General features: G+C 41.5%; 1 protein-coding gene across 7 annotated transcripts in view; it reads right to left on the bottom strand.

Annotated features, from left to right (window-relative positions):
* The window catches only part of Mtdh (metadherin), a 58,174-nt gene extending 45,875 nt beyond the window's left edge, over positions 1-12,299 (bottom strand). For all 7 annotated transcript variants that reach the window (XR_015623755.1, XM_087555601.1, NM_133398.3 and 4 more), the window contains 1 exon segment: positions 11,603-12,299. Coding sequence is in view for 6 of the 7 variants with exons in the window: in XM_087555601.1 (XP_087411727.1) it covers positions 11,603-11,980 (378 nt within the window). In the remaining variant the exon portion in view is untranslated.
* Positions 12,300-13,264: the final 965 nt, after the last annotated feature.

Raw genomic sequence — 13,264 nt, 5'->3', positions numbered from 1 at the left:
TTTTAAAACACAAAAATTACTAGCCCAGTGCACACCTTTAATCCCAGCACTCAGGAGGCAGGCAGGTTCAAGGCTAGCCTGGTCTATATAGTGAATTTCAGACCAACCAAGGTTAAACAGTGAAATTCCATTCCTAAGAGAATTATGTGGCATTTACGTGTGTTCATACAGCTAATACCCAGTAAAAGTAAACAACAGGGTAACATGCAGACTCCCAAAGATCCTGGAACAAAGATAAGCATGATCCCTGTTCTTCAGAAGTTTACAAACAGCAGAGCATGGTAGCAGAATGTGTACCCTAACTTGGGGGTAGAGGCAGGACTGAGGCCAGCAACAGAGTAAAAGCAAGTTCTAGATCAACATAGGCCATATCATTAGTCCCACTCCAAAAACCACAAAAGCACAGCAATGACAGAAAGGATAGAGCCTAGCAAAGAAGTATACAACAGCACAAACAAAAATAAAAAGGGAACAGTATTCTTTCTCTTGGAAGATCAAGGGCGTCCTGGCTGGGAAGATGGCTCAGTCTGTGGAATGCCATGGTGGAGCATGGGGACTCAGATCCCCAGCACTTAATAAAAAAAAGGGGGGGGGGAGTGCTTGTAGAAGATAACCACATGTAATTAACTCCCTCTCTCCCCTCCTTATACAAATACTATAAAGTTTGAAGGCAAAGAGAGAGACCGAGATTGAAATTCCAAATGTGTGTCACCCTGAACATGTTTCTACTTCACTAAGTTTTACATTTTTACTTAGTTTAAAGCTATAGGGAACATGCAGGAGTCATTAAGTGTGTCAGTGTACATCAGAAAAATGAAAAGAGGCAAAGCAGAGAAGTTACAATGTATGTATCCTTACAATAACCAGTGATTTTTGAGCACTTGCTCTGTGCCTCACATACATGACTTTTATTTATGGACAAGAAAGTATCGGAGCCTGTCTAAGAAGTCAGGCAAAATTAACTCTGATATAATCCCCACAAGAAAGACTTTTAGTTGTGAAAAATTCTGATACGAATTCCAGATAATTTCTTAGGAGTTTAAAAACAGACATGTGAAGAAGGCCGCAGGCCAGAAGGCTTCTGCACAGAAGGCTGCAGGCCAGAAGGCAGCGCCCCCTGCTAAAGGTCAGAAGGGTCAGAAGACCCCGGCCCAGAAGGCACCTGCTCCAAAGGCAGCTGGCAAGAAAGCATGAGGAGGCTACACAAAGAATAAAGGTTCTTTTTGACTGAAAAAAAAAAAAAAAAAAAAAAAACCAAAACAGACATGTGAGATACTTTATTAACTACTGTAATTTATATATTTTAAAACCCAACTTTAATTAAAAAATTCTTCATAACCACCAGAACAATCTTATGAATATAATCTATAACATAATTTGCAAGTTTTGCCATATAGTCTGAGCTATTTCATTCAGTGGTGAATATCCCAGTCAAAAGTCAATTCTTCAGGGATTACAAACTACTTCCTGATTAATTGTATTGTGGATGCTCAATACCTGCTAAATGGCTTAACTATGCTCTGGATGATTTCTGAAAAAAATGAAATACAAGCACTGCTTTCAGTTTGACATAATGAGAACTGAGATAATGAGGACTATAATAGATATGGCAGATTATCTATGTATTTTTTGCCTAGATTCTGATGATGGTGTCTAGAAATTTAGCATTCTGTACACCAGTTTCAAAGTTACTAGTAGAACTGGACAGAAAACACAAGAAATATAAAAACTCCCTAAATGACATCAAACTTAGAACTTTCTATTTTGCTTGAAAAATAACTTAGAAACATATCCAAGGCATTCTTTTTAAAAATTTTTATTATGTTTTTACATCCCAACTGAAGTTTCCCCTCCCTCCTTTCCTCCCCTTGTCCTAGGCTTAACGAGGTAACCTGGTATGAGGAAAACAGTCCTAAAAGTTGGCAAGAGTCAGAGACAGCCCCTGCTCCCACTGTTAGGAGTTCCACAAGAAGACCGATCTACACAACTGTAACATATATGCAGGGGGTCTACATCAGGATGCTCCCTCATTGTCAGTTTGGTCTCTGTGACCTTCCAAGTCTTTCTTATACTTAAAAAGCACAACATGGATCAATAACATGAAAGTAGAACAAATACAAGTATTCAGGAGGTTTATTTGCTCTTGGTCTAAGAAGAAATATTGATGGTCTTATAATGCTAGGACTCTGCCAGTATGGAGCAAAAAGATTAAGAAAAAGTCACATACCCAAAAAAATGGAGGCAAAATTCTAGACTTTTTTTTTTTTTGGTTCTTTTTTTCGGAGCTGGGGACCGAACCCAGGGCCTTGCGCTTCCTAGGTAAGCGCTCTACCACTGAGCTAAATCCTCAGCCCCAATTCTAGACTTTTAAAAAAGTTATTTTTTTTTTCAGTAGAAACTTCTAAAACTGAAGCAATAAAGATGTATCTGGGGAAGTTGGGTTTATTCTATGAATACAATTTAATATCCTGGGAAATAATGGAAATCAGATAGGTACAGTAAAAACATGACCTAGGCTAGTCAGTGGTTAACACATGCCTTCAATCCCACAGAGGCAGAGGCAGGCGCTTCTCTGAGTTCATGGCCAGCCTTGTTTACAGAGAGAGTTCCAGGACAACTAAAGCTACTACACAGAGAAACCCGGTCTTGAAAAGCCAAAAAAATCAAAAACAAAACAAAATGCAACATGACCTTCTTAGATTGGAAATTAGAACACCATTTTGCTTATGAAACTCCTTTTGTCGATGACCTATTAACTTAATCTCAACACTCTTTTGTGAAACCAGGAGTATTTTTGATACATCACTTGAAGGTTTCTTTCTTTTTATTTATTTAATGTATGTGAATGAGTACACTGTCTCTGTCTTCAGAAACACCAGAAGAGGGGATCGGATCCCATTATATATAGATGGTTGTTATGAGTCACCATGTTGTTCCTGGGAACTGAACTCAAGACCTCGAAGAACAGCCAGTGAGTGCTCTTAAACTGCTGAGCCATTTCTCCAGCCCCACTTAAAAGTTTGTTAGTCCATTATTATTTAGAAAGATTTTACGTTTTAAAACATTTGTGTCTGTAAGTATATGTAAGCATGTGGAGGTATCCATGAAGACCTGAGGCGTCTAAACCTTGTGGAGCTTGAGTTACAGGCATTTGAGAGCCACCTAATGTGTGCTAGGAAGAGAACTCAGGTATCTTTTAACTGCTGAGTCATCTCTCTAACCCCACATTACTACTATTCTTTTAATAAAGCCAGAGGAATAGACTTTAAAGTAAAGAGATGGTTATAAGTTAGTGGTAGAGCACTTCTGTGGCATATAGGAGGCTTGCATTCAATCTGTTGTATGTATCAAAAAGAAAATAGACCTATGTGTCAAATGATAAAATTCAAGATTTAAATTTTTTTTATGAACCTGTTTGGGTATACACTATGTGTACACAGATGTCTTTGGAGGCCAGAAGAGGGAATCAGATTCCCTGGAAGTAGAGGGAACACAATCATAAATGATTGTGAGCTGCTAAGTGGGTGCTGGGTACTAAAGCTAGTCCCATCCAAAACTACTTTCAGGAGTTCAGCAAAACCACTACCAAAATAAAATAACCCAGGAACAGTACTACTTCCACTGGGAATATATTAAACTATATATTTATTTAGCGCAATAACAAATTACTCAAATGACTACAAGTGTTATTTTAGGCATTTCATCAGCACCAAACAACAGAGCCTCACATGTCATGCAGGGTTTGCCACTGCCTTGTACTGTACTAGGGTAGTCAATCTTGGTAAAGACCTTTGAAAAGTAAACAAGAACATATCCCAGTGGCCATCGCAATCCATTTGAAGGCAGAATACTGAAGGTGATAACAACTTCAAATACAGTGATTGGAAAATGATTTTCTGAGGTGATTTTATTTTTGATATATGTCAAGCCAATTGGCTTTAAACTTGCTATGGAGCCCAGGGCAGCCTTGAAAAACCTTCCTGCCTCCACTGCCCAAATGCTGGGATTGCAGACTTCAGCCATCTCTTCTGGCTTTCTAAGATGATTTTAAAGACAAGATCTAAGGACTGATAAAACTAATGGCGAAAGACTGTTCTACAAGCTTCATCATTTGTAAATGAAATATGTAAAGACAATGAACTATGAAAACATTTGTGAAGAACCAAATCAGGCAACAACAAACTACCAGTGTAGTTTAAAGTAGCAAGTAAGATGAAGCTAACATCAGGCGCTGAAAGAAAAAGCAGGTGCTGGGACATAAAGGCCTTGGAAAGAGGTTTTGATTATTAGTTCAAGAGCTATGCAGTGTTGATTTTGGGCAGGATGGATATTCATTATTTTAAAAAGACTCCTTACTCGCTAAGCATGGGGGCAAACGCCTGCAATCCCAACATTCAAGAGGCAGGACATCCCTGCTTTGAGACAGGAGGCTCCTGAGTTAGAGGTGAGCTTGTGCTTCTAAATTAGAAAGATACTAAAAAAAAATAGGCTAGAGAGATAGTCCGGCAATTAAAGCAGTGGTTCTCAACCTTCCTAACGCCAAAGACCATTCATCTAAGATTTTACATCTTCTGAAATCATTACTCAGACTAAAAGATCAAATGAATATATTTACTCATTTAAAACCTGAACTGACTTGGGCAACATGAAAAACCACAGAAAAGAATGATTTTTTAAATGCCAATAGAAGAGAAAATGAATGAAAGAAAAAAGCCAGGAAATCAAAGTACCCTTTTGGGCTGGAGAGATGGCCCAGTGGTTAAGAGCACTGACTGCTCTTCCAGAGGTCCTGAGTTCAATTCCCAGCAACTACACGGTGGCTCACATCCATCTGTAACAGGATCTGCTATCCTCTTCTGGTGTGTCTGAAGAGAGAGACAGTGTACAGACACACACACACACACACACACACACACACACACACACACACACACAAAATAAATCTTAAAAAAGAAAAGTACCCTTTCCTTTCAGTTTTAGAGATAGAGTACCTGCAATTCTCACTTAAAAGACCTATAGTTTGGGCTGGAGAGATGGCTCAGTGGTTAAGAGCACTGACTGCTCCTCCAGAGGTCAGGGTTCAAATCCCAGCAACCATATGGTGGCTCATAACCATCTGTAATGAGATCTGATGCCCTCTTCAGTTAGTGTACTCATATATAGTAAGTAAATAAGTAGATCTTAAAAAAAAAAGACCTATAGCTAGATTTTTACTAGAGGATAAAAAGCAAACCAATATAGGTTGAAAATATATTTAACAACAATAAAAAGCAAAAAGCAAAGTGGTGGTGGCACACATCTTTAACCCCAATACTTAGGCTTAACATAACCATTCTACAAATAAAAACAAAGTTTTAAAAATAAATATTGGGCACTAGGGAGAGGGCTCAATTGTTCTCAGCACCCACATAAAAGCCACTTGTATCTATAATTCCCATACTGGGGCATGAATAGACAGGGATCCCTGAAGGTTGCAGGCCAACCAGTCTAGCCAACTGGAAAGCTCCTGGTTCAGTGAGAGACCCTATCTAAAAAAACAAGGTGGGACACTTTGGTTGCAGAACATGAAAAAATCAGATGAGATCAGATGCATTCAGGATAGCATGGGTGTAGATAGCACAGAGAAGTCAATCTGAAGCTGACTGGGATATTTCTTCCCCACTGGCTAGGTTTTCATATTGTGGAAGCTGCTGTGCATGAAATAACATCAATGATCTTTATCTAGCACTGAAAACTGCATGCTACAGTATATGCACCTGCCAGGCAGTATGTACCAATTGGTGCCCTAGTGGAATGACTGTTAAGGGGCAACAACAGGAGAGGTTCATGCTTAGTACTATATAAACCTGGACATAAGTCCATGGCTGAGGAGTCATAAAGACTTGTCATCACATTCTTTGCCCTTTCCAGTATCCCATATCCTCCCCACCTTTTTTCCTTTTTTCGATCTCTCATTAACAACAACAACAAAAGAAAATCAAGACATAAAACCAGTAAGACAAATTAGTCAAAACCTGGGCAGCTGGCTACTACCATTGCTATGGTAAAGGGACATGATATCAAAACTGCCTTTCTAGAAATTTGTGTTTATGCCATAGATCAGTGCTGCTTTCAACATAGGCCAGAAGCTTTCTGTGATGGGCAGTAGTTAACAAGTGAGTCACAACCAAGTAAAATGCTGAGAATAAATGTTGTAAGTGCTCAGTTCCAACTGCAACATCTGTATCACCCCCTCAAGGTTCAGAGAACATCAGAACATCGTGGAAGAGGGGGAAGAAAGAATATAAGTCCTGGAGGATGAAGAGAGTGCTGGAAAATGCTCTTTTGGACCCAATATGGCTACTATACTCACAGAAACTGTAACTGTGTTACCTGCCCAAGATCAAGCCAGTCAAAAGTCCCTCATGGATGGGGCATGAACTCCCAAGGCTTCATTCTTAGATAAGGCGTTACTGGAAGTTGACAGGTGCTGGGATAGAGGGAGTCATTTTTCTTTCAGGGTATAACTACTGATAGGCTGCCTAAATTACAGCAGATGGGAAAGTCTCACACCCTCATACCTTTGTGCATCTAGGGAGCACTAATTGGACTCAATGGGTCACTGAATAAAAAGATATGTGAAGTTGGGGACATCTTAAGAAGGAGGAGAGGGAGTTGGAGAGGAGTGGATATGGGTATAATTTATTAAGATACAAAAAGTCAGTGGTGGTGATACATGCCTTTAATCCCAGCACTTAAATCTTTTGAATTTGAGACCATCCTGGTCTACAGAGTTTCATGACCGCCAAGGCTGAACAGAGAAACCCTGTTTCCAAAAATGAAAACAAAAACAAAAAGAAAGAAAAGCTTTTCTTCAATGGAGGGAGGTCTATCAAAACATATCCCAAGGCAGGCCTGATGCCCAGGAGTAGTTGGCCAACACAAAACAGAATCATGTTTTATGGTACACCTTTTTTTATTTATTTGTCTTACTGGTTTGATCTGTTTTGACTTTTTGCTTAAAAAATATATTTTATATATGTGAGTACACTGTTGCTGTCTTCAGACACAACAGAAGAGGGCAGTAGATCCTGTTACAGATGGTTGTGAGCCACCATGAGGTTGCTGGGAATTGAAGTCAGGACCTCTGGAAGAGCAGTCAGTGCTCTTAACCACTGAGCCATCATCTCTCTAGCCTTTTGTTTCTTAGGGTGCAGAAGTACATGAAGTTGAGTGGGAAGGATATGGGTGGTTGGGAAAGGGAAGGAATATGATCAAAATGTATAAAAATTAAAATACAATTTATTACTTTATTAAGAAAAAACAAGAATGAATAAAAAGAAGAGGGCCACCTGTAACTCCAGTACCAAGGACTCCACTGCTCTCTTTTGGCCTCCATGGCCCCAAGCAACGCTTATGTGCAGCTTATAAGCAATGCTTATTTAAAACAGAAAGAGGAGACTGATTTTTGGCTTATACAGCCATACATATACCACACATAAACAATCTGAAAATAGGGGTTGCATAATTTAGGCAATGTATCCTGAAACATAAAATGTTCATTCAAAGAAACTAGTAGTTTACATCATACCAAATCCACCTTAGTGACTCAACTAGAAAAATTTGGGGTGGGGTGGCAGTGGGGGGAACAGAGTTTTGCTGTATAGCTGAGGCTGACCTCAAATTCAAGATCCCCCTGCCTCTGCTTGAATTTAGAAAGATCTTTATTAACAGCTTTTTGATGCATACCATAGTTCAAAATGGCCTGGACTTCACTATGTAATTCTCCAGCCTCAGTGCTGAAATTACAAGCTTATCTGTGTGTAGTGGTGTACACTTTTAATACCACTTCGGAGGTAGAGGAGGGTGTAACTCTGAATTCAAGGCCAACCTGGTTTACACGGTGAGATCCAAGACTGCCAGAGCAGCATAGTGAGACCTTGTCTCTAAAACAAACATACAAAAAAAGAAAATAAAAGTTCTTATAGCATGGGCTTTATGTATAGCTCTATTCCAGTGAGTGATTTTCAAACTAATCAGCTTGCTATGAATACACATTTAAAAAGCAATGCATACTTATAGTGCCAAAAACTCAGGGCTGAGGATGGAGGACCACTGCAGCCAGGAGTTCATCTTGGGTAACAGGCAGGTACAAGAAAGCAGGTTCCCTAGATCCAGTTCTAAAAAGTTTGAACTTTAATGGTCTGAAATACAACTCAGAAATCCACAAATTTTAAGAGCATTCAAACTGACTCCACTGTAAATACTCAAGAAGGGAGACTCCTTTAGTGTTTTGACCAAGATCTTCAAATTTAGACATATAGTAAGTCAAACAGATTAGGTTAAATGTTTTATTCAAATTTAGGGTTCCCTATTCCTCCCAAGCTGACAGACTATTTTTCTCCAGCTTTTAGCATTTCTCAGGCTTTCCCCACTAATTTGATTCAATCTCTTGCTTTAAAAGCAACTTCTGTGATTAGACATTTGGTGACCCCTGGGACCACAGTGGGGCTGTATTGTCAATGTTTTGAATAAAGTCCCTCAGTATCCATTGGAAAGGGATTCCAGAACTCTCAAAAATACCAAGAAGTACAGATGCCAAATACTTTATAAAATAAAACGTAGGTATGTCACCTACATATAACTCATACACTTGAAATCATCTTTAGAGTAATTATACTTAGTCCAAACTACATATTTTATTTACAGTTGTTATGCAGTGTAAGTTTGGGACTCATGACAAGAAAAAAGTCTGTACCTAATTCAGTAAAATTGCAATTTTTAAAAATCATTGATCTGGGAAAGAGAGGTCTCATGTATCCCCGGATGGCCTCAAGCTTAAGATGTATGGGATGACCTTGAAAGTCTAATTCTCCTGTCTCCACTTGAATGTTGGGATTACAGGTATATGACAAGACCCCCAGTTTATGCAGTTCTGGCCAACAGACCCAGGGATTCATGCATGCCAAGTAAGCACTCTAACCAACTTAGCAACACCAGCAGCCCCTCCAAAGAAAATGTTGGTCCTTAGCTGGTTTTATCCATGAAAGCAGAGCTTATACAGAGAGTGGACTGTGTACAAACACCTTCTGTAACTGGCATAGAGCTCCCGGGGGAGACACTGAGTTTTTACTTTTTGTTTCCTTCATAGTAAGTAAAACACTCCTTTTTCTTGCTTTCAACCTGTAAGTAGGCCTTATTTGTTTTTTCCTACCCTATGTAAAAATGCAGTACAGTACAAGAAACAAAATGAATAGAAAATAATGAAATTTATACCTGCCCTGGAAAGCAGTATTTTTCTAAGGGGAGTGTGGGATGTGGGTGTCAGGCCTTATAATCAAATGAGAAACCAATTTTGTGAGTCACAGATGCATTGGAAAAAAAAAAAAACAAGTTTATGCCTGTACTGGAATACAAAAATATATTTCTGAATTACAGTCAAAAGTTTCAGGACCTGGGGAGGGGAACACCCATAAGGAAGGGGAGGGGGGAGGGGAATGTTTGCCTGGAAACCGGGAAAGGGAATAACACTCGAAATGTATATAAGAAATACTCAAGTTAATAAAAAAAAAAAAGTTTCAGGACCATAACTTCTCTAATACTATTTGGCAGATGGTTATTTTTCCACCCAATTCAAATTCAATGATCCAATTTCAATTCCAGCTCCTCAAAGATCTCAGTGGATTTACTTATTACCCATTCCCCTTCCTTAACACAAATGAAAAGCAGGATGAGCCAAATCCTATCTGTTGTACATTTTCTATAGTGAAGCAAGTGTGTTCTTCCTTCAAATGAGTCATCTGTGTCATGATGCACTTCAAATGGACTCTTGGAGCACCTGTCTCTCTCCTCAGGTCCATCTTAAACTCTAAACATCCTAAAGAGGCTCTGAAAATTTCATAACCTGCCACAATCCACACAGGCATGTGGTTTGTTTCAAGATCACCTTTACTCTGAAGCCAAGTGTTCTATTTTCATTAAAACATTACTTAACCCTTGATGTTGTCTACAGAACTTTTATTTATGCATGTTCTCAGTGTGCTGTTTCCTCTTCTAACTTCAGGAAGTATTATACTGATAACTTTCTAGGTTTACTCTCTTCTAACTTTCCACTCAGCAATCAAAACATGAATGCTTATGATATGAGCTGTCAGCCTTCTTTTTATATTATTACTAACAATATTCTTTTCTGATGTGAATCCCAGCTTCCTGAAATAACTTTCCTAAATTTTTCAAGCTGTAATTAGTTTCCACCTTCTAAATCACACCAACATTGCATTCACACCCGTATTTAGCACTTACGGGTCCATGAACACAGTTTTTATGAACACAGTCTCACACTAGCTGCCATGATTGACTTTAATTCCTATAAGCCCATCAAACATACCAGAGCACATCTCTTCATAGTAAGAACCTGGTACTGGCTTACTGAATTGTTCTGAAAAGGTGAAGAGTTACATTAAAATGATAGAAAAATAGGAGGTATTTCTTTTTCTTTTTGGAGACAAGGTTTCTCTATGTAGTCCTGGCAGACTGAAACTATGTAGATCAGGATGGTCTCAAACTCAAGAGATCCACCTGTCCCTGCCTCCTGAGTGCTAGGATTAAATCATATACTACCTATACTACATTAATGGATATTTCTAATATTACTTATCTTTCATATTACATAAAAATGCAAAAAAGGCTACTAAAATAATTCAGTGGGTAAAAGCACTTGCCAATAAGCCTGAGTACTGGACTTCAACCCTAAAGATCCACGTGGTGGAAGGAGAGAACCAACTCCAACAAGTTTCTCCTCTGACTTCTGCACGCCTGCCATGGCACAAGATCTCCCCAACAAATAACATATAACAAAATGCTACAGGCCTAATCACACTGAGGCCTAATAAAAATGGAATAACTTTTGCATTTCCACATGTGGTCCAGCAAACTGCAGTTTGAAACCTCTCAACCATCAGCATTCCAATTTGTCACCCCTTTTTACTTTATTAAAAACAAAAACCTTCCACCCTGTGGACTATACTATAGACTACTTTGCTGAACTTGCCTCATGTTTTGCTCAGGGCCATTATATCCAGAAGGAGTATTAGATCTCCAGATCCTGTACCAGCAATCCAATGGCCATACTCACCAAGCTAAGACAGGGTTACCCTTTCCCTTTAACATTTCCAACTAAGATGAGTATGTCTTGATATGGACACCTTTAATCCTTTAAGCCAGAGTTTTTAGGTCACCGTATATCCTCCACTAGCCGCGGTTTCAGGTCTCAACGTGACTTGAGATAGACATCTCTCTCTTCCAGACAGTCTTTTCAGAACTTCCCAACGTCACTGTACGGTCCCATTAACCTCCACATATGCAGCCTACTTCCATAGGCCTCTAAGAAGGATATGCTTTTGGGGAAGCCAAGGTTCCCATATGATGGCTCTAAGTTTGGGCACTTTTATTTATACCTACCCCTGGATCTAATTTCCTTGTAGAAAAACTCGACTTTCCTACTGGTTCTTATACTTTCCGACTTCCCCCTACTCAAGGAACGTGTTCACCTACCGCCTCGTCCTGAGCTCTCGCTTTAGTGTTCTCACCTCCCTTGACCACCGGGCTCCTCGCCACTACTCACTTTGGGCTTTTCAGGCAGCTTCTTCCGGTTCTTTTTCTTTTGCTCCTCGCTTCTGAGATTCTTCAGTTGGGCTGGGTCCTCGGGGGCCGGAGTCGGCGGGGTCACCTCCTCCCGCTTGCGGGGCGGGCTCCTTCGCTTTTTGCGGGCGCCGGCGCAAGCAGCGGCCCAGCCGTAACCTAGGAGGAAGAGAAGCAGCAACCCGAGAGCGCCGGTGCCCACCAGGATCACCCAGCTCGGGTACCGCTTCGGCTCCAACCCCAGGTCGAGGCCCAACTCCGTGCGCAGAAAACCTAGGCCGACAGAGAGCAACTCCCGCAGCCGGGCAGAGCCCTCCTCGGCCTGCTGAGCCAGTTCGTCCTGCCAGCTTCGTGCAGCCATCTTCCCTCCCGTCAGAGACTCTCGGGATGACGCCGGGGAGCACAGACGCCGCTGGAACAGTCGTGGGAAGCGACGAGGGCCGCGACACCTCAGGCCAAGCGCATCGCGGCCGCCCCTCACTCCAGAGTGGGGAATAGGTGGCCGCCGCCGCCACGGGGAGGGCCGAGGGTTCCCACTCCCTCCAGTCGGCCTCACGCCGCCGCCGCCAGGAGGACACGGGGCGGCGGGGACAGAGTGTCTCCAGAGGCGGCCGCTAAGTGGCGTCGGGGCGCCAGCGCCAGGCCTCGCTGTCCTCCCCCGGCGGAACAATGGCGGCTCTGGCCGCGATCCACGCTGCGCGCGGAGGCCGACCGGGTCACGTGGAGGTTGTGGGCGTGGCATGGGTCACGTGGGTGCGATGGGTGGGGCCGGGCAGACTTGGTCTTGGAGGGGTCTCCTTGAGCTGTTGGCGGCTTGGGGCCACGCGCCGCTTGAGGAGCCGGAGTAGAAGCCTGGCTGCGGAACTTCTGCAGGCTCGGGCGCTCTGAGTGCAGAAGGGGCTCCGGTTCGAGGCCTGCGCGCGAGCAAGACGGTCAGATCTATCAGAGTATGAGCTGGCTTTACGCTCTCTTTCCTGCAGTGATGGTGCAGTGGACCGACTTTTTCTCCCTAGGTCAGGGGCCAGTTGGATGCTTCCAGAGGGAGCTCTGTGGAGTCTGAGGCCACGGGCACGTGTAATTCACATCTGAGTATTTCTTCGTGGCAGACTAGCATATTAACATTTGCCAGCGTTTGCGTCGGTTCTCTCATTCACTCCTGCTGTCTGTTGTCAGGCTCCAGAATTAAAAAGTCCGCAAACCCGTGGGAGGCACTATTATTTTCCTACTAATTTGTAACCTTAATAGGAAGTATTGAGAGGAAGCCCATTAGACTGTATTTATATGCAAGAGAAGCATATTATTTTACGCTTTTATACGACACAAAAAGTTGCAATTTTTGAGTGCATGTGTTGTCCAACAGTCAAATGTAGCAATAGAGGGAAACTAGGTGGGTTGTGGAGTGTCGCTCAGTAACAGAACATGCTTGCTGAACATATGCAAGGCTCTGGCGTTGATTCCCAGGACCAAAAATAACTGAGGCGCTTCTTCAGTTCTTAATTATACAAATGCTTGGGGACTACCTTAGTACTTGTATTTTGCCTTTGCTGTAAGGAAACAGTGTCTATAATTAAGTGATAATTAGCATGTAAACAACTGAAATACAAACTAAAAACCTATTCATGTATTTTGACCCATCAGTATTGTA

Source organism: Rattus norvegicus, chromosome 7 (assembly GCF_021556685.1).
Source record: "Rattus norvegicus strain SHRSP/BbbUtx chromosome 7, alternate assembly SHRSP_T2T, whole genome shotgun sequence".
Taxonomy (NCBI): Eukaryota; Metazoa; Chordata; class Mammalia; order Rodentia; family Muridae; genus Rattus; species Rattus norvegicus.
The sequence above is the reverse complement of the archived record's forward strand: the minus strand, read 5'-3'. Positions and strand labels throughout refer to the sequence as shown.